Source organism: Bison bison, unplaced genomic scaffold (genome assembly GCF_000754665.1).
Source record: "Bison bison bison isolate TAMUID 2011002044 unplaced genomic scaffold, Bison_UMD1.0 scf7180017864452, whole genome shotgun sequence".
Classification (NCBI taxonomy): domain Eukaryota; kingdom Metazoa; phylum Chordata; class Mammalia; order Artiodactyla; family Bovidae; genus Bison; species Bison bison.
This window is the reverse complement of record NW_011495014.1, coordinates 9092160-9113807: the sequence shown is the minus strand read 5'-3', so window position 1 is coordinate 9113807 and position 21648 is coordinate 9092160. Positions and strand designations below refer to the sequence as shown.

Genomic DNA, 21648 nt, shown 5'->3' with positions numbered 1-21648 from the left:
TGGCTGGTATTGTAAGGGAGAGGCTGTCTGATGTTATCAGTGTGGGACCTCAGCTTAGCTTCCTCCATAGGCTCTCATAGAAATGTGACTTTGTGATCCTGGATAATCAGCATTGGGAGGTAATGGAGAGGCTGATGTTCCAGGCTGATGATCACAGGGGCCCTTTGGGTTTGTGTGTTTTGATGGATGCTTGGGGACCAAAGCCAGCAAGAACAGTCTGAGGTCTGAGTTTATAAAATGTCGTTATAACTTTGATCATCATGAAACCTAGGGACAAAGAGACATTTTTGTAGATGGTAGATACATTACCGTTTAGAGTTGCAGGGATCGCCGCAGGTGGGACAACGTTCACAGGTGGGTCCCGAGGCTCCAGGATTCGTGCAAATGCACTTGCCGCACACACAGTCCCCTCGGCCGCTGCAGAGGATCCCGTCTTCGGAGACACAGGGGTCCGTGCTGGTGGTGCAGTTACAGTACTCTCCTGTCCAGCCGCTCCTGCACACGCACTCGCCACAGTCACAGTCGCCATTATCTGCAAAACAAAGTTCCGGGTTTCTTAGGGCTAAAACCACTTCTGGATTTTGTGGACCATCTCTTTTCTTTGCCTTTAAACACCATCAAAAAGACTGAAGAAAAAAAAGGGAAAAAAGTGAGTGCTGTGCAGGGGTGGGAAGGAGCGTAGATAGGATAGTGTAAATAGTGTAGTAGTGTGTTTTGCTAATGGTGTGTATTTATTGACTTGGTCTCTTAACTGAAGATCAACTAGGTTGCCTGATGTTATATCAAATAGAATTTATGGGCTGGCTTCCCAGGTGGCACAGTGGTAAAGAATCTGCCTGCCAATGCAAGAGACTCAGGAGATGAGGATTCAATCCCTGGGTTGGGAAGATCTCCTGGAGAAGAAAACTGCAATCCACTCTAGTATTCTTGCCTGGAGAATCCTATGGACAGAGGAGCCTGGTGGGCTATAGTCCATTGGGTCACAAAGAGTCCAACACAACTGAGCACATATGCATGAAATGAGATAATCTAGAAGCCTATAGTTAGCTACTTGATGTGTGTGTGTGTGCGATTATGTGTATGTATATATACCGTTCGTCCTTCATCAACCCATGGGTTGGGGCACCGCCCCCTACTCTTACATCTCCCCTTAGTCCAAAGTCTGAGAATAACTTTTAACTTCCTCCAAACTTAATTACTAACAGCTTCTTGTTGACTGGAAACCTTACTGATAACATAAACAGTTGATCAACACATATTTTGTTTGTTACACAGGGCTTCCCTGGTAGCTCAGCTGGTAGAGAATCTGCCTGCAATACAGGAGACTCTGGTTTGATACTTGGATTGGGAAGATACCCTGGAGAAGGGATCAGCTACCCACTCCAGTATTCTTGGGCTTCCTTAGTAACTCAGATGGTAAAGAATCTTCATGCAATGCAGGAGACTTGGGTTCTATCCCTGGGTTGGGAAGATCCCCTGGAGGAGGGCATGGCAACCCACTCCAGTATTCTTGCCTGGAGAATCCCCATAGACCGAGGAGCCTGGCAGGCTACAGTCCATGGGGTCGCAAAGAGTTGGACACCCCTGAGCGACTAACTGTATTTATCGATACTGTAAGTTTACTAGATGAATCATCTGGCAGTACCTACATCAAAATCATCTTATAACACTACAGATATTAGGCAAATTATTAACACTAGATATCAAAAATGAAAAGATAATGTGAAAAAGAAATTCATGTTTATTTACAGATATAGCTATTAATGCATTGATAATGAATAAACAATGATATGATTACTTTATGGTAGCCCAGTGTGATTAGTATCATTGCTTCAGAGTAGCCTAGCCTACACACCAATGAATGAATTGTTAAAATATTAATGGCTATAGTATTATGGACATATTCATATTACAAACATGATTCTCTTTTCTTAAAACCCACTTACCTTTAATAGTAAGCTGATTTGCAGTTTCTCCAATTATGAGAGAGGCATACTAGACAGTAATATAATGCTTTGAAAGCAAAGTTATCAAACAGTAAGAAAAATAACACATTATTAATTTTACATTAAATATCACTTACTTTATGCCTGTGTAAGAATAGAGCAATATCTATATACATTTTATGCATTCACAACATATGTAAATTTTCTTTTTTGGTATCTCTGTCTGGCTACATCTGGAGACTTCTCTGATGGCTCAGAGTGTAAAGTGTCTGTCTGCAATGCAGGAGACCCAGGTTCGATCCCTGGGTTGGGAAGACCCCCTGGAAAAGGAAATGGCAACCCACTCCAGTACTATTGCCTGGAAAATCCCACGGATGGAGGAGCCTAGTAAGCTACAGTCCATGGGGTCACAAAGAGGCTACATAGTTCATCTGTGAATATTTTCAAATTGTTGCAAATCTCTAAAAATATGTCCAATATATTTATTGAAAAAATCTGCATATAAGTGGACTCACGCACTTCAAACCTGTGTTGTTCAAGGATCAACTGTGTGCATGTGTTTATATATTATTTTTCTCCCAGCAATAGAGATAAGAAGCTATGAGTCCTGAGAAGTGTCTGTGAGCTTGGAGAGGAAAGGGGATGAAATTCAAGGCATGAGATGCCCAGGGAAGAGGGGGAGGGAGAGAGAGGATAGAATTCTTCAGACGACCAGACTGGGCTACTAGCTGGATGGGGCATCTTTTTACTGCCCTTGAATGGAAGTAACTCTTAGGGTGCCTTATCCCCAATGCCTGGCATAGAAAGTTTTTAATTTTTAAGTGAACAGATTGTTCTGAAGGAGAGGGGGAAGAGAAGCTTAGGATAGGGAAGACAATAAGTTCATTTTTGGTTCTGTGGAGTTTAAAAGACCTGTGGGTGGTTGGATACGTATATACAGCCCTGAAGTTTGGGTTTTGTAATCCACCAGGGATAAGTGGCAATTGAAGCTGATGGGGATGAGATTATCTGGGGCAAGCAGATAGAGTGAGTAAGTCCCTGGAGAGTATCAACATTTATAATGTAACCAGAGATCCTCATAGAAGAGCCAGAGAGGTAAGAGGGGCTCCTGAAGAGCTGGCCAGAGGAGTGTATGAACTACTGCTGCTGCTGTTAAGTCACGTCAGTCGTGTCCGACTCTGTGCGACGACCCCATAGATGGCAGCCCACCAAGGCTCCTCCATCTCTGGGATTCTTCAGGCAAGAATACTGGAGTAGGTTGCCATTTCCTTCTCCAGTGCATGAAAGTGAAAAGTGAAAGTGAAGTCGCTCAGTCGTGTCCGACTCTTCTCAACCCCATGGACTGTAGCCTACCAGGCTCCTCCATCCATGGGATTTCCCAGGCAAGAGTATTGGAGCATGAACTACTACAAAATGGTAAATAAAGTGTTTCAGATAATGGGCCTGTGTGTTCTTGCATAGTATTTTTTGGTTGCGTATCATGCCCAAGATCCTAAACTGGCATTTGATGATCCAAACAAGCAACTCTTACTTGCAAATTCTGTAACATACTTTTCTTCAGAAAAAGAAGTGTGCCCCAGGTATTGCCTCTCAAGTTTTGCTCCTTGGCAACATTCCAAAGACACATGGGCGTGGTGGTGGCGCATGAGTACATAGCGTGTGAGTGCACGGACATCGACGCTGATAGCACAGGTCTGGACCCTGGCTCTGGTACTTCTGGGCTGGGCAAAGTTGGGGAAGTTACTCAACCCCTCTGTGCCTCAGTTTCCTCATTGGTAAGGAGGGATTATTAATAGCACTACTTCATAGGACTGTTATGAAGATCACCTAAGATAATACATAACAGTGTTCAGAACAGTGCCTGGCCCATAAATAAGCAGGGTGCTCTGTGCTGTGCTGTGCTAAGTTGCTTCAGTGGTGTCCGACTCTCTGTGACCCACTGGACTGCAGCCTGGCAGGCTTCTCTGTCCACGGGATTCTCCAGGCAAGAATACTGGAGTGGGTTGCCATGCCCTCCTTCAGGGGATCCTCCCAACCCAGGGATCAAACCCACATCTCTCATGTTTGCTGCACTGGCAGTTGGGTTCTTTACCACTAGTGCCACCTGGGAAACACAAGCAGTGTATAAACATAAGTTATTATGATTCCTAAACACTATCCAGTACGAAGAATTTGATAGCAAAATTATCCAGCAGTATTAAAACTCCTGTAATTATACTGAAAACCAAACAGATGTAAAAAAAGTCCCAAGTGAGGCAGGTTTCCATTTTTTGGAGATCCTGCCATATTCATTGCAAAAAGAAGGATTCTGATTTTTCTCTTGTAAACTGTGGTCCAGTAGGTGGTTACTTTTCTGTCTTCATGACTTGGCCTTAAGAGACATGGAGTAAGTAATCCCAGAACAAATGATAAACCACAAAGATTTTGAAGCTAGATTCTGACTGCTCCTGGTATGTGTGTGTGTGTGTGTGTATACATATGTAGGGAGAGAGACAAAATATGACATATACTTTTCTAATGAAAGATGAGTTGAAGTTTATCTGGATCCATGACATTAATACTGCATTTCATAACCTATTTAATTCATAATTGAACTAATTAATTTAAAGCTAAGAATAGTTAGCTGATTTAGGCCAAAACCATTCATTTACTTTTTATATGTAAACTGTCATCTAAACTTCAATGGCTTTTTGTTTATTCCTTATCAAAGGGGGAAACTTACTTTCATGATAGGGAGAGATTTCTATATTACAGTTTATTCTGAAAAATACATATAGTGTATAAATATTGTCAAATGAAATGAGCATTTTGAAAGGCTTTGAGAATGCCCAAGTATATCACTCCATATAAAAATTACTTGGCAGAAATTTTAGAAAACCCTTCTAAGAGCTCCTTGCAGAATTTAGAAACTCTCCTTTCTTTGGGACTTCAGAACCATTAACTGAGTCACAAAAGTTGTTAACTGATATCCACAAACAACTACTTATCTAAGGTACCTGTTTATACAACAATAGCTTTATAATGACTTCATGTAGAAACAAGATGATAATCAAAGATCAAGGAAAAATTATTAGGCTCTTTTGATACAGATAGATCTTTCTGGAATGCCATTGACTGATAACTAAGAGCACAATGGTAGGAAGTTTTTTCTATAATGCTGTTTGTCCAGTTTCTTAGAATCAAAATTTTAAAGACTAATGGAATTTGGGCAAGGGAAAAAAACAATCAGTGGAGTCCTATATCTTACAGATGGATGGAAGAAGGTGCACGGGAAGAACATCATGATAATAGCCCTTTGGAAAAGCAACATGTTGCAGAGTCTACTTGAGAAGTGGGGGCTTCCCAGCTGGCTCTAGTGGTAAAGAACCCAGCTGCTAATGCAGAAGACTAAGAGATGTAGATCCAATCCCTGGGTTGGGAAGATCCCCTAGAGGAGGAAATGGCAATTCAGTCCAGCATTCTTATCTGAAGAATCCCATGGGCAGAGGAGCCTGCTGGGCTACAGTCCATGGGATTGCAAAGAGTCAGACATGACTGAAGCAACTTAGCACGCACATGCACACATGAGAAGCGAGGCTGTAGTATAGTCAGGCTGCTTTGGAAACAACAGCATCAAGAGCATGTGTGTTCACAGGCCAGGGTCAGTTTTACCCCCACACTAAGCACAATGCCAGGCACGCAGTACGTATTCCATTACTCTTTCTTGAATTTAGAGCTAAGAATAGTTAGGTGATTAAGGCCAAAACTATTCATTTACTTTTGTACCTTTTTGTACTTGATTATACTTTTAAAAGAGAAAGTTACAGAGTGACATCATTTGAGATGTTACTAAACACAAAATTGCTTTTGAGAAACAGTCATGGTTGAGGATGGGGGAGTACTCCAATAGATGAAGGAAAAGGGCATTGGTAAAGTTTTCTGAGTCCAATTGCAGAAATAATTGTATTTTCTATATAGAATTTCTTTAGTGATCACTGTATCTGATACAAAAAGAGGCAGTATTGTCCGACTGTCTGAACTACAAATGGACAGATCAAATTGACTCTTTGAATTTATATCTGTCTGCACGCATGACATAAAATGAAATGAAAGACCATCAAACACTGGGACGAACTGTGTTGTTGAACACAATCCAGGATTTCTACAGCCTTAGATCTCTTTGACTTCAGATTTAAAGGGTAAAATATAGGTGGGGTCAGTATTGCTGTTATACTGTATTTGATTACATTTCAGATTTTTTTTTTAAAGGCAATTTCAAACCTCTTGAGCACATATTTTATTAACGATTTCTATTAGAACTGCAATCTAAGGTTCTGCTGAATAGATTCTTTCTGAGATGTGGTGATGGTCTCTGGCTTCAGGCTGTGTTCTGTCTGTATCTCGTGAAAAGAGGACCAGTGTGGGTTTGGAAACACACCCATTAGATAAGGAAAAACACCTTTGAATGAAAGAGGCAAGAAATGTGTCTCAGTCTGGACAGACCCTAAACTTTTCACTCTCCAAGGGGAAAGAAAGAAGGCAGCCTCAGAGGAATCTGTTGCAGTAGCAGAAGCCAAGAAATGAAACGGAGGTGCACTTCTAAGGGTATCAGATGGTTTTCAAACAGCTTGGGATTCTCTGAGGCTTCTTTTCTCGGGCCTTTTCTTCTGAAAATCAGTCTCTTTTATATGTTCCTGACACTGTGGTTGAAAAACATAACTTGCTAGGTTTTCTCTAAAGGTAATGGCTTTCTGTTTTGAAAAGCTATCTGCTCACACACTGTGGAAAAAAAAAAAAAGATGTGAGGGCTTAAATTCAGCAGTCAGTTACTGTTTAAATTGTAACACAAATCTGTATCATTTAAAAGTATATGAACACATTTGTAATTCTTGTCTTAATAGACTGTACTTAACTATATATGTGTGTATCTCTCAATGATTTTATCATAGTCATTTAATAGGTAATATATTCTTAAATGATTTCACATCTAGAAGGGATACTAGAATGTAAATTTTTCTGCTATTTATAGTTTTTCTCAATCTCAAAAAATTCAAGCAATTTTTCATTTTTACCCTTTCCATAGCCTTCTTCACATATGTCCTTATTCATCTTATTATGCATGCCTGCGTGCCAAGCTGCTTCAGTCGTGCCCAACTCTTTGCAACCCTATGGACTGTAGCCCACCAGGCTTCTCTGTTCATGGGATTCTCCAGGCAAGAATACTGGAGTGGATTGCCATGCATTCCTCCAGGGGCTCTTCCTAACCCAGGGATTGAACCTGTGTCTCTTATGTCTCCTGCACTGGCGGGCAGGCTCTTTACCACTAGCACCGCCTGGGAAGCCCCAGTGAGCTTATTATACCCCGTGTCTAACCTAGTACATCACGTAACACATGTGTGGTGTGAACAAAGGTCCTGAAAGACCACTTAGTACTTTTGTGTCCCTTGTCCTTGGCTGTGTGTCCCTTAAGCAGCTTGGCTTCTTATCTTCCCAAAGTACTAGGCATTTAAGAGTTGGGTCACATACAAGGAGCCTGAACTAGAATGGCCTGGAAGATAATGGAATTTGATTACATACAGTTTTGTGGCATCTGAGTAATAACCAAAAAGAACCAATCTTTTATCCCCAGGGAAATAATAATAGAGATGTAAGTTCAGAGATCTCACCCCTAGGGAATGTCAGAGCCAGACAAAAATAAGTGAAGATCAGTCTAAAGGTGAACACATTCAGTTGATCAGCAAACATTCATTGAGCACCTATTATGTCCAGGCGGCTGTGGCAGGGACCAAGGATGCAAAGCTCCTCCTTGACACCTGCACAGCCTCCCAGGAAGGTGGATCTGGACATAGCCTACCTCCGCAGAGCAGCCCCTTGTGTCTCACGCAGGAGAAGTTGTCACACTGGCAGTAAGGCCCGTAAATGTTTCCGTAGGGGGACAAGTGGCAGACACACTGCCCGCAGTAGCAGTCGCCTCTCCCACTGCACGAGGGGCGCCCTGGGGCCTCTTTGCAGGACTCGGTGCTCAGTGTGTCCTCCCCGCACTCGCAGTGGTGACCCATGTGGCCAGGGTGGCAGGCACACACCCCGCACTGGAAGGAACCACTGCCGTTGTTGCACTTGGAGCTGTTCACCTCCACTTCTTTCTGGCAGTCACAGCTGCATTCCGGGCTGACGAGGATTTCCAAAGCGTCCCCCAGCCCCACGGGCTTTAGGATAATGTGCCTGCTCCTTCTCTCACAGTTTGGTAAACTCACAGTCACGTTGAATGAAGCCTGGAAAAGAAAATACTAATTATCTTCTTCTAATCACCAAAATGATCTTCCCTCGTGGCTCAGTGGCAAAGAATCTGCCTGCTAATGCAAGAGATGTGGGCTCAATCCCTGGGTCAGGAAGATCCCCTGGAGAAAGAAATGGCAACCCACTCCAGTATTCTTGCCAGGCCACCCCATGGACAGAGGAACCTGGTGGGCTACAGTCCACGGGGTCACAAAAGAGTCACATATGACTTAGTGACTAAACGGCAAGAGCAACAAGCCATCAAAATGCACTGGAGTATACAGAGCCCATGGGGATCAGCTTTCCCAAAAGCATTTATTAGGAAATCTTTGAAAATCGTTTTTGAAATTCTTGAAAGGAAAAGTCCAGCTTTAGTGCACTAAGGTAACTTCTGACAGATCATCTGAATGACTTTTCAGATGGTCTATTGATCTCTACTTACTGTGTCTCCCACCTTCATGTGAGAGCATTTCTTTTGGTGTGGAACGGGGATCCCGGTGTTACAGATGGCTGTAAATGAGAGGTTTAGTCCTTCCGTGTCTCCTAACACTTCCAGCTCCACCTCAGACCGCAGTTCCTTTAGATGAGACATAAAGAGTTGAACAAGATCACAACCAAAAAATAGAGCCTGAAGAGAAGAATCTGTGATCATGTTCATTAAACAACAAATGAATAAAATTAAATTTGGTCTAAAAGAAATTTACCAGATCACCAATCAAGCAAGAAAGCAAGTAATACATACACACACACAAGCATATTTTATCAAATCTAAGATGCCATCTATTACAAGATTCACCATTATTTTATGACAAATAAACTATGACAAAATACTTCGAGATTGTTCAGCACTACATATGAATTAAACCTGTCAGTTCATCATTGATTTAAAAATTATTTTATTCATCTTGAGGGTTTGGCAAATTTCTCTAGTCCTGTATTGCAAGGACTGGATTATAGTCCAGTCCTATGAATTATAGTCCAAACATGGCATATAAAGGGCAAATCTTTTGCTTTTATCTCAGTAGCAAAATATAACAATAGCTTCCTTTACTTGTCTCCTAAGTATCATCATTTTTTAGGTCCCATAAAGCAGCTGGTTTTTACTCTGAAAGAAATACAGATCATTCCTCCAACAATGAATACTTGCGTTGCTGATATCAGTATTTGCTCCCCTGTTATTCTGTTTTGGTACATTTCCGCATAGATAATACCTTTTCAATATCAAATCATAGTGAACACTTGGAAGGTATTTTAAAACTGTGATTGTCCTCAACACTTATAGTACCAACAGGGCACATAATGAATTGAAGTGACAACAACACATTCAATTACTGCCAAGTTATACTTATGCAGGCAGTGAACACTACATCGTGACTTTCATTCTACTGAAAGCATCGGTAAGATATGACTAATCAAAATGCATCCTAGTGTTAGAGATGCTAAAATGTGAGAGAAAATGTGCCTTGAAACCAATACGAATTTATAGAGTCCCTTTTGTACATTTAGTATAGAGCCAGGTCTGGGGGAATGAGTATAAGATAGGATTTCTGCCATCAAGATGATCATCTTGCTGAAAAAAATAAGATGCAATCAAGTGAAGCAGTTAGCATACAGTGTCAGTCAGTGTACCATTAAATTAGGACAGAAAAAAAAAGTGTTATACATAAGGGTTTGGAAGACTTCAGAAAAGAGTGTAGTCAGTGAAGGCTGAAGTATTAGAAGACTGGACCTTAATGGCTGTTGGATTTAGATTGCTGGAGGGGATGACAATGGTATTTCAGATGAGGGGGCCAGAAAAGAGAAAACTCTGTGCCAGGAGTGGTTCAGAATGGAGACAAGAGGGGCTTAGCCCAAGCCTGCACCCCAACTGTCTGGGGAGATACCCGACCACAGAAAGCCCTGTAGTTTGGAGAGATGAGTTAAGACCTGTGGGAAGCATATCCTGAAGCTTTTAAACAGGGGCCTGATTTACTGAAAATACCACTGCAGGGAGGCTGTCTGGAAGGTGTGTGCAGGACAGGCTAGAAGAGAGGATAGGAAAATTTGAGTCAAGGAAGCTGGCATGTGGCTGCATTCACCCCTGCCTGAGGCATGATGAGGAATGGGATTGTTGATACAAAGGTAAAGGAGAGGACTAGATAAAAGTTAAAGGATTCCTCTTTCTTTTGTAAAATAGAAGTCTGTATTTGGGGGACAAAACTAATTTATTTTTTAAAAACAGAATAAAAACAAATTGTAAAATATTATGAATTAAGTCATACCTCCTCTAAAAGGATGAGTTCCTATGCACATTCCATTGATAGAATTTTAAAGGCATATTCAGATTCAAACTTTCCTGAGGTATAATTTGTCAACTGCATGTTAAGAGGACCCCGCCTTCCTTGTAATTCTAAGTTGCTTACTGTAAATTCTAAGTCACTCCTCTTCCCTGCTTTGTTATTTGTTCCACATGATCACTCCTTCCACTGACTGACACAGGCTGACTTTTTTAGAATGTAGTCTTTATCAGAGATTAAAGTGTCATTTCTCAGCCCTAAAGATTATTCACATCATGTCTTAAGATTTCAAATTCTGCCAATTTAGCATTAAAATGAACCCTGCAAATCTGTTTTATCTTAGCTAGTTACATTTCCAATTTATTCACTCAGAAAATACTAATTGAGTGGCCACTATGTACTGGACACTGTTCTGTAAAACCTCTAAAACAGCTGATCCCTTGTCTGAGTTTATACTCCAGTGTGGGAGGACAGAAAGGAAACCACACAATATATGAGAAAATTATGTGGCACCGGAAGGTAATAAATGCTACAGGAAAAAGTTAGGGTGGGATAATGAAGATTAAGAGAGTGTGGGCAGGGGGCATAGGCTATGATCTTTTAAATGTGGTCAGGGTGGGATTTGTTAAGAAGGTGATGTTTCAAGAAAGTGAGAAAAAATTAGCCATGTATATTTATGTGAGAAAATGTGTTTCAGGAAGAGGGTGCAGCCAATGTGAAGGCACAAAGACAGGATGATGTCTGGAAGCAGAACAGCAAGGAGGGCAGTTACTGTACTAGAGCAGAGAGTTTGAGTTAACAGAGGTGAGTTCAGAGGTAATGGGTGGAGGGGACCAGACCTGGTAGGGTACTCATGGAATGTTATAAAGACTTCAACTTTTACTCTACGTAAATGAGAAAACAATTGGTGTTACCTATAGAAGGGTGATGATAACCTTCCTGCCAGTGCAGGAGATGTAAGAGAGGCGAGTTTGATCCCTGAGGCAGAAAGATCCCCTGGAGAAGGATGTGGCAACCCACTCCAATGTTCTTGCCTGGAGAATTCCATGGACAGAGGAGCCTGGTGAGCTATGGTCCATGGGGTCACAAAGAGTCAGACACACAACTGAAGCGACTTGGCACGCATGCAGGCATGCACAGAGAAAAGTGATAGGAGTTAATATTTTTAATGAAAATTCTAGCTGTTTTGTTGAAAGCAGGATGCAGGAAAACAGAAGTGGAAACAGGACATAGCATTTAGGAAATTTTGCAATAATTCAGGTGAATGAGGAGGATGGCTCCAACCAGGATGACAGAGATTGGACCAAATTCTAAATAAATCTGAGGGTAGAGTCCACAAGATTTCCTGATGGATTAAATGTAAAGTGTAAGAGAAAGAGAGGAGTCAGGATCATTTCAAGAATTTTGTCTCTAGCAATGTGAAGAATGGAATTACCATTAGTTGAGGAGGAGAAAACTATTGGTGAAGTGTGTTTGGGAAAGTCCAGCTTATTCTGCTGAATAACCTGGACTAACATATCAACTGACTCCTGACTCTGTGTGACCCCATAGATGGCAGCCCACCAGGATCCCCCATCCCTGGAATTCTCCAGGCACTGGAGTGGGTTGCCATTGCCTTCTCCAATGCATGAAAGTGAAAAGTGAAAGTGAAGTCACTCAGTCGTGTCTGACTCTTAGTGACCCCGTGGACTGCAGCCCACAGGTTCCTTGGTCCATGGGACTCTCCAGGCAAGAATACTGGAGTGGGGTGCCATTGCCTTCTCCGAACTGACTCCTAGATATCTCCATTTGGATATTTAATAGAAACATATCCTGGTTTCCAGGCAGCACGGAGGGCCTGCTTGAGGACCGTGATCATGAATTTAAAGTGAGACCAGGTGGCATGATTGTATGTTTTTCCCACTTCCATTCAGCTGTGCAGAGTGACTGGATTTCACCAGGACTACAGTTGGCCAAAAACCTCAAAGGAGCAATAAGGTTCAGGGAAGTTGAGAGTATATCTAAGGAGTGGCCAGAATGATTGAATTTAAACTGGAGAACCAGGTGAGAGAAGACATCGGGGGATGAGGAACTGTACAGAGGAGATATGGTCAATTAATCAGAGACCCTAGTGAGGCTGGAAAATACATTAGGGGAATTAGCAAGAATAAGGTGAGAAGATTAGAAATGGTGAGTAGACAATTGATTGCACACAATTGATATTCAGTTCAGTTCAGTCGCTCAATCATGTCTGACTCTTTGCGACCCCATGAATCGCAGCACGCCAGGCCTCCCTGTCCATCACCAACTCCCGGAGTCCACTCAGACTCACGTCCATTGAGTCAGTGATGCCATCCAGCCATCTCATCCTCTGTCGTCCCCTTTTCCTCCTGCCCCCAATCCTTCCCAGCATCAGAGTCTTTTCCAATGAGTCAACTCTTCGCATGAGGTAGCCAAAGTACTGGAGTTTCAGCTTTAGCATCATTCCTTCCAAAGAAATCCCAGGGCTGATCTCCTGTAGAATGGACTGGTTGGATCTCCTTGCAGTCCAAGGGACTCTCAAGAGTCTTCTCCAACACCACCGTTCAAAAGCATCAATTCTTCGGCGCTCAGCTTTCTTCACAGTCCAACTCTCACATCCATACATGACCACTGGAAAAAGCATAGCCTTGACTAGATAGACGTTTGTTGGCAAAGTAATATCTCTGCTTTTGAATATGCTATCTAGGTTGATCATAACTTTCCTTCCAAGGAGTGTCTTTCAATTTCATGGCTGCAATCACCATCTGCAGTGATTTTGGAGCCCCCCAAAAAATAAAGTCTGACACTGTTTCCACTGTTTCCCCATCTATTTCCCATGAAGTGATGGGACCAGATGCCATGATCTTCGTTTTCTGAATGTTGAGCTTTAAGACAACTTTTTCACTCTCCTCTTTCACTTTTATCAAGAGGCTTTTTAGTTTCTCTTCACTTTCTGCCATAAGGGTGGTGTCATCTGCATATCTGAGGTTATTGATATTTCTCCCGGCAATCTTGATTCCAGCTTGTGCTTCTTCCAGCCCAGTGTTTCTCATGATGTACTCTGCATAGAAGTTAAATAAGCAGGGTGACAATATACAGCCTTGACATACTCCTTTTCCTATTTGGAACCAGTCTGTTGTTCCATGTCCAGTTCTAGGTGTTTATTGGCAAAGATAAGGTTTAAGGTATGACAAGAGAGTGCAGATTTGAAGAAGTAATTAAGTGGGAAGGGAACAAGGTCATTTCAGAATCAGAGTTCAAGAAACTGGGAGCCCAGGATATGAGAAGGACCATATATATATGGGCTGAGATCATCAAAAGATAAGATAGGAGTAGCACTGGAGATAGAGGCACAGTGGACTAAGTGAGAAATGAGGGATATACCCTGAAAGTCTGTAGATTACAGCAGTTAGGTAGTGAGTAACATAATCTAGCCAAAATGAAGGAAATCTCAGCATTGATATAATACATCCTATTGCAGATTTCACCAGGAATATTTTAATATGAATTTGCCAAAGTAAGGACATAAATATATGTCTGTAGGTTTCATCTTTTCATTCACTCATTTATTCAGCATCTACTATGAGCTAGACAAAACAAAACAAGTCACTTCTCTTCCAGAACTTAAATGCCAACCGGGGAGCTTACCCCTGGGAGTATTAATATTTCAACAGTTTTATTATGTGATTAGAGAATGAAAGAGAGTAATAAATGATGGCCAGATGAATACACATCTGGTATTTAAGGTTTTTTTTTTTTAAATGTCCGTGTAAAATACTGAGCTGAAGTTTGTAGTCACTAATTATAAACACAAATTGTTTGCCCCTGCCCCACTACAAGTCAGAAGTGTTTTGTGTTTTCTCTCAATATGGTCTCTTTCCTTCTCTCTCTTTTTCTAGGCTGGGAAGAAATCCAGTCCATGGGTCCCCATGTTTTAAAGTCCTTTTCATTTCAGTTCGGTTCAGTTGCTCAGTCATGTCCTTTTTGGATACGTTTAAAAATTACACAATAGAAAAACAAGTTGGACTAGTGCCAAGATTTGCTGCATGCCTCATAGTGACTCATCGAGTTTCAACCATAACTCCAGACAGAGCAAGAGTGTTTGATTTAAGAATAATAGACACTTCATAATTTTGAGACACTAAAATAAAGACACAAGATTCACTGCAAATGTTTGATGTCTTGATTTCAACTACTCTAAGTTATGTGACTGGGGACATAAAGTGAGACATAAACTCTGCAGAGCAAGCAGGGGCCCGGACAGGGCTGGTCAGATGGGAGGGGAAATATTTTTGACAATTCACTGTTTTATAATTTGCTTACCTCCTGTGAAGATGCTAGTAGCCAGCATTTTTGAGAGTCCTGAATTAAAGAAAATTGAGCATTTTCTAACACAGTGAAGATTTGCCACGTGATTTTATTTGAGTCTACACATTAAAACTTTACTGCTTGAGAGGGAGGAAGGTTTTTATAGTATTTTGTCGACAAGCTTTCCTGTCTGGAAGAATTTCAAGCATGAACTAACCTGGTGATTAATTTTTAATGTGAGCTAAGAAAACTGAAGTTTCTCATCTCATAACTTTAATGAACCATCTGTGTTTTATTCTTTGAGAACATGTCTTTGAGAAAAAATATCTTGCTTTTCCCTGTTAGAGTCTCAAAATTGGTGGGGTGAAGTAAAAAAAAACTGGGGTGGGGAGTTTCTTAAAATATGTTGCTCTTCCTCCCCTTAAAGTTATCCTAAGACATTTGTGAAAGGAATCTAGACACACCTATTTTTAAAAAACCTTCCAGATGATTCTGAAATGTCAGGAACACTGGTTCTGTATATGTTAAGTATTGTTATACAGTGCGTATGTATCACTTATTTGTAATTTTGAAACATCAAACATTAGCATTTTATTCATTTGTTATTATGCAACTGACATTTGGAGCAAATATGAGAGCTTTACTGCTTTATAAAATGTTATTTTTTTCATTCCTGTCCTAATGTAGAACTTAATCTTTGTGCGTGTATGTGTGTTTCTTTGTAAGGAAAAGCAAAAGAGGGGCTGATAGTGATATTTAGGAACCCAAATAAAAAGAGTTGGCAACAGGCCACCCACTGTTGATTGGGTTATGAAATGGAGACAAAGAGAGAAAACATAGCAACCCTGTAGGTATGGATCTTGTTTTAAGGGAAGAATTCTGTCCTCAGGCACTAATTTACAAAGACAAGGCAAAAAAAAAGAAAAAAAGTTAAAAATGTATTTATGATATAACACTAATGGAAAATTTCCCTGACTCCTCAAAGCAGGGAATCTACAAAGTGGTGTTCCTGATGTGCTTCGCTGTTTTCCCTTGAGTTATGATGCAGTCTCATTAAGCCTGTGGAGTTAGTTCTCATAGCTGTTATTCATTGGCAATCTAAACAATTTTTTTTTTTAGGCAGAGAAGAGGAAAGCTTAATTGTGTGACTCACGAAGACTTTTCAGTAGAATTAAAATTCTGCAGGTGACAATGCTGCTGTTGGTTATTACTATAAAAACAACCTTAACTTTATGATCAGGTTTATGAGTTTTCTACCTTCTGCCCCACCTTCTGGGAAAAATATCTGCAAATAAAGTGAACAAAATTTACATTTTGGCTGCATTAAGGCAGAGAGATTTTCTACCAACTATCTCTACCAACAAAGGAGAGTGCATTTAACCGCCTAAAACATAGTTTTTAAACATCAAATAAATGCAAAAAGACCCCAACAGTAAAATTTCATACTTCATAAGCTGAGATGATCAGCTGGAGAATGTTTCCAGAGTCCTTCTGAAGTACCCCTACTGTAGCTCCAGGAATAAGTTTTGCATAATTCTGTAAACAAACAACAAACAAAAAAATAAGTCAGTCTTTGCTCACTGTAACTGAGAAGCGTTAAGTGTGGGGTTCAACCTATGGTTGAGATCACCTCTATTTAACCGGCGGGGAGAAACAGTTTCCTGATAATAAACGGCGTTTGTCCTGAAACTCTAGCTGTGCCTCGTGCTGCTTCCTGAGCTCAAGCAGGAAATGAAATGGCCAGAGTTGCTGCCGGGAAATCTAATGTCTGTGGTGGCCTTAGTCTAGGGCTGTAATTGACATCACAACAGGGAAGTCTCAAATAGAAATAGCATGTATATAACATTTTTGATTTGGGGAACATCCTTTTTCTAAAAAGTTCTGAGCTCGCTACCAGGAACTGTCTTCTTCTTCTTTTTTTGTTTTTCTGTAGCATTGCAGAAACTAAGGTTTGGGTCACTTGAGTCCCTCCCTGCGATCAGGTCACCCCTCAGGTCAATCAGTCCAGAGGTCTTAATTGTCAGTCATTGTCAGTTGCTTGGTAGAGCAAAGGAGTGAATTGTTTGAATGCTTGCTGTTAACTCCTCCTTTCCTAGCAGTAATGAGTACTCTCTTAGGGGTGTCAGCACCGTACTGGAGTTGGTTGGACTCGCTTCTCACTCGTCAGGATGGCGTGAATCAGCACTTAGCTCTAAACCATCTGCATTCTCCATGTACATTGCTTCCCCTGAGATGTCGTTTCCATCAGAGGAGAATTCACTGTATTAGTTCATCCCTTCAGGTATCAAACATGGCTAAGGAATGAAGCATTGCAGAGAGGGCAATTTTCTAGACTGCTGAAAATTATCCCTTCCTTAAGTTTATGCTTTAAAACTATTTTCAAACAAAAATTTTCTTAAAATATATAGGACAGACGTCTGTCTTCTTAAATCAAGACATTCAAGCATACCTTGACATTTTTCTTGACTAACTAGTCATACTTATAATATTAACTATAATTCTATAATCATCAAAGACTTCTAAAATTTAGAGATAGATCACACCCTTACCAAATGGACCCCACTCTCTATGCTTTTGTTTCTTTTATTTGTTTTTAAATAGTTTCTGTCTTCTTGTTAAGCTGTAAGGTATCACTCGCCTACCAAGTCATTCATTCATTTACTATTGCATTCAGCAATATCTATTAAGTAGACTTAATATGCTGTGCTACATCAAGAAGAAACAATCACTCATTTTGTCAGCTGTTCTCTTCTATAGTATTTGTGTGCTGTGAAATTAAATGACTGAATTTATTATAATTGTAGGGAAAAAAGAGAAATAAGCTTTGAGTGAAGAATTTAGGGCATTTCCCAAGGTTCAAACATAGTAACACCCTACCTCTTTTAAGTAGTTTAAAAAATGCACCAAACTAAATTAGAACTGGGGCTTCCCCAGTGGCTCAGCAGTAAAGAATCTGGTGCAATGCAGAAGAAACAGAAGACATGGGTTTGATTCCTGGATTAAGAAGATCCCCTGGAGGAGGGCATGGCAACCCATACCAGTATTCTTGCCTGGAAAATCCCATGGATGGAGAAGCCTGGTGGGCTATATAGTCCATAGGGTCGCAAACAGTCAGACACAACTGAAGTAACTGAACACAAATTACATTAATTTTTATTATTAATTATAATCATGATGCTAAATAAATCAATCAAGACAAAAGGAATCAAAGAGAGGAACGAATGAAGCCTAGCTGATGTTGGAACACCAAGGAGTGGTGGGAGGTCCCTCACTAGAGGTGGGCACCCAGGTTAAACCAAACCTTCTACTCCTTGTATACGGGAAAATGTGCTTTGGTTTTAATTTGTGGGTTTTGTTATGTCCTACTTATTTCACTGTTTGTGATTGTGTTTAAGTTTGAAGTGGATGGAAATCTGAACTCTTCAAAGGGTATCAGTGGTCCATCTGCTTTGATCTGCATTTTATTATTGAAGGGGCTGTGGGTAATCATCCAGGTAACATCCCTTGAGTTACTTTGGGTCTCCCATCACTGCTTGTTGAATGGGGCCGTCTTTGGTTTCCCCAAGTCAGGTAGAACTTGTCAAATATGAGGAAGGCACTGGTTCATCGACTTACCTTTTCAAATAAACACATGTCAAAAGGGCCATGAAGCATGAGAACTGTGGTTAGCAGCAAATACCTAAAGGGGAACTTGGATTTCACTCAAGTGGAGCTGGAATGTGTGTAAATTTGACTGGTCCAAGAAGGGAAGGTGGAGGGAATCTTTAGAGCTTGACAAAGAAAGGTTTAGAGCCATTTGACAAAGAATTCCAAGGCCTTTAGCTCTGCATTAAGCTGTTATCCTTGAAAAATGTCCTGGGATCCCCAAGGCCAATATATAATGAATATTTTCTAGAAGCACTAGTTCAAGTGGCCTCCAGATTTGGAGTTAATTCTTGGTTAACAAAGCCAAATCCATCCACTTCCTAAAGCATAATTATGATCATGCATGAGTATGACATTTGACTTTTGGCCGTTAGGACAAGTGGTTTAACGTTAACAGCATTTGCTGATTGCCACTAGAGTGAGGGTACAAAGGAGTTGGCAGCTAGTAGTACCCAGGGATGACACTGATCATTGTGGAGAGGAAGACTATTAATTAATTTCTGGATGCTGATTCCCTGTAAAAGCAGTACAAACAACTAACTAAGGACTTGGGCAATTTGGCTTTCTGATCTAACACTAAAAAAAATTACACTTTAAATCTTGTAGTATTCTGATTACTGTAAATATCATGTGTCAAATGCCTCTCTTTTACTAAAACTCTAAAGTGCTATTATAAATTGTCCTGATTAAACATGTTTAATGTTAGAAAAAGGGTGACTTTGCATGCCTGGATGTGAAAAATTATAGCAGTGTGATCGGGAAAGAGAACTCTTGGATATTAGAAACGGTGGACTCTAAAAACACAAGGTTGTATGAGCTGATTAGATATGCAGACTTCTCTGCTTGGGCTTGAATTTCCTGGGCTTGTGATCCCTGTTATCTGTCCATGGATTTTCCTAATTATGGATTTTCTCCCCTTCCTCACCACCATGCCACCCACGAGTTCCTGAGGTTGCTTTTCTCACTCGTGTTTGCAAGGTTGGCTTTTTCTGCTCACTTTCATTTTCTTGACTTCCTTCATCAAGCCCTATTTTTTTCTTTTTGGCTCACTTTGCCCCCATTTCAGAAAAAGTTTATTTGTCCAACAATTTCCATTTGGTCCCTGGAAATCTCCTGTCTGTCAAGGGTAGAGGATAAGACAAGGACAAAGGGTGATTTAGCCAGCAGGCATCAAAGCCTTCAGAGGACCGTGCCTGAGTTCACACCTGCACGTATCGGGATCCTCTCAGAGAGTTTCTCTAAGTTCAGGGCCTCTGGGTGTCTGACTGCCAGAACTGGCCATCAGGTGTGGTCTCGTGGTTGCCTGAGGGCAGAGGAACCACAGATCCACACACCTGCCACCCCAGGTCACCATGGATAGGCCATCGAGTTGTTATTCTCCTCAGAGACTTGGGCTGAGGACCTTGGCTGCCCCTTGGCTGCTTTTGATGCTCTCTTGCTGTCCTCTCCTTGGGAGAGACAGCTCCTGAAGGGACTGCCGCTACTGCTTTGAAGGCACTTCCTGTTGGGTTAACGCTCATCTTCAGGTTCAGAGCCTGGCTCTCTTCTGTGATATGGTTTATTATTAGCTATATCCTTGCTGGACATCATGATTGGGTTTTTGCCTTTGGTGATGACTCTCCTAGACACTTATATCCTTCTCTTGTGACATTTCTGTTATTGTGTCATGGGTTCCTCACCACCTCAGACTCATCAGGCACGATTTTGTACAGAGTTGACTCATTGGAAAAGACTCTGGTGCTGGGAGGGACTGGGGGCAGGAGGAAAAGGGGACGACAGAGGATGAGATCGCTGGATGGCATCACCGACTCAATGGACGTGAGTTTGAGTGAACTCCGGGAGATGGTGATGGACAGGGAGGCCTGGGGTGCTGCGATTCATGGGGTCGCAAAGAGTCAGACACAACTGAGTGACTGAACTGAACTGAACACTATAATATTCCTTAGCGGAGGAAGGGGGCTTCCCCACTGGTGCTAGTGAACCCTCCGCCAATGTAGGAGGCAGAAGAGATGCAGGTTCAATCCCTGGGTCGGGAAGATCCCCTGGAGGAAGTCATGGCAACCCACTCCAGTATTCTTGCCTGGAGAATCTCATGGACAGAGGAGTCTGGCAGGCTACAGTCCATGGGGTCGCAAAGAGTCAGACACAGCTGAAGTGACTTAGCATGCTTGTAGCAGAGGATGAGAAGCCAGAAGTCAACTTGCCATCTATCTGCTAGTAGCATTTTAAAAAAGAATTTGTAAAACCAAATATTTAGAGCAACCTGCTGCTTCTCTTCAGGCTTGCTTAACTCTTTCTGTGGAGCCTCATTAATACGGAGGGATTTTACACTCAGCCCTGTTTATTTTCAACATTATATGATTAACCAATGCCACTGCTCTTATTCTTTAACTATACCTACTAAATGTTTTCCTGCTAAAATATATTTATTATAAGGTTGGCTTGTAAGATTAAGAATCTATGAGCTTATATATACTGTTTACAAATATTTTCTCTAGTCTTTCACAGTATTTTTTTTTTGGTCATTATCTCAAAATCTCTTTCATTAGTGGCTCCTGTTTGTGCATTTTCTCTCTCCTTCTCTCACAACTTTAGTAGCAGTATAACACATATACACAATGTACAAGGAATAAGTATATAGTTCACTGAATAGTTAAAAAGTGAACAAGCAAGTGTAACTACCAAGATCAAGAAATAGAACACAATCAGCCCCTAGAATCCTCCCTTGTAGTAACTACCTCCCAGTCATTGTGAAAAAAAAAAAAAGAACGTAAAAGTTTTAGTCGCTCTTTGCGACCCTGTGGACTGTGGCCCACCAGCCTCCTCTCTCCATGGGATTTTCCAGGCAAGAATACTGGAGTAGGTTGCCAATCCTTTCTCTAAGGGATCTTCCTGATCCAGGGATCAAACCCACATCTCTTGCATTGCAGGCAGCTTCTTTGCCATCTGAGCCACCAGGCCATTACTCCTCCTCTAAAAGCCTACCCACTGTTTTGACTTTTCTCACTATAGATAGAAGTCAGGGGAGATAACTTCATGCCCTACACCAAAGCATGACCTATAAAGGAAAAGATAAATAAATTAAAGAATTTCTTCTCTGAAAAGATGCCTTTAAGGGAATGAGAAGAAACCACTGAGTGGGAGAAAGTATCTATAACACATGAATCTGATTCGGTACCAGAATGTCCAAACAACTCCTATACACCAGCAAGGAGAAG

The 21648-nt window shown here is 41.2% G+C and overlaps 1 protein-coding gene across 3 annotated transcripts in view; it reads right to left on the bottom strand.

Annotated features, from left to right (window-relative positions):
• ITGB6 (integrin, beta 6) overlaps nt 1–21648 on the bottom strand; it is a 151706-nt gene that overhangs the window by 25943 nt on the left and 104115 nt on the right. For all 3 annotated transcript variants that reach the window (XM_010858981.1, XM_010858982.1, XM_010858983.1), the window contains 4 exons: nt 16232–16321; nt 8644–8778; nt 7780–8197; nt 310–532 (listed from right to left, as the gene is read on the bottom strand). In XM_010858981.1, coding sequence (XP_010857283.1) covers nt 310–532; nt 7780–8197; nt 8644–8778; nt 16232–16321 — 866 coding nt within the window. The remainder of the gene's footprint in view (nt 1–309; nt 533–7779; nt 8198–8643; nt 8779–16231; nt 16322–21648) is intronic.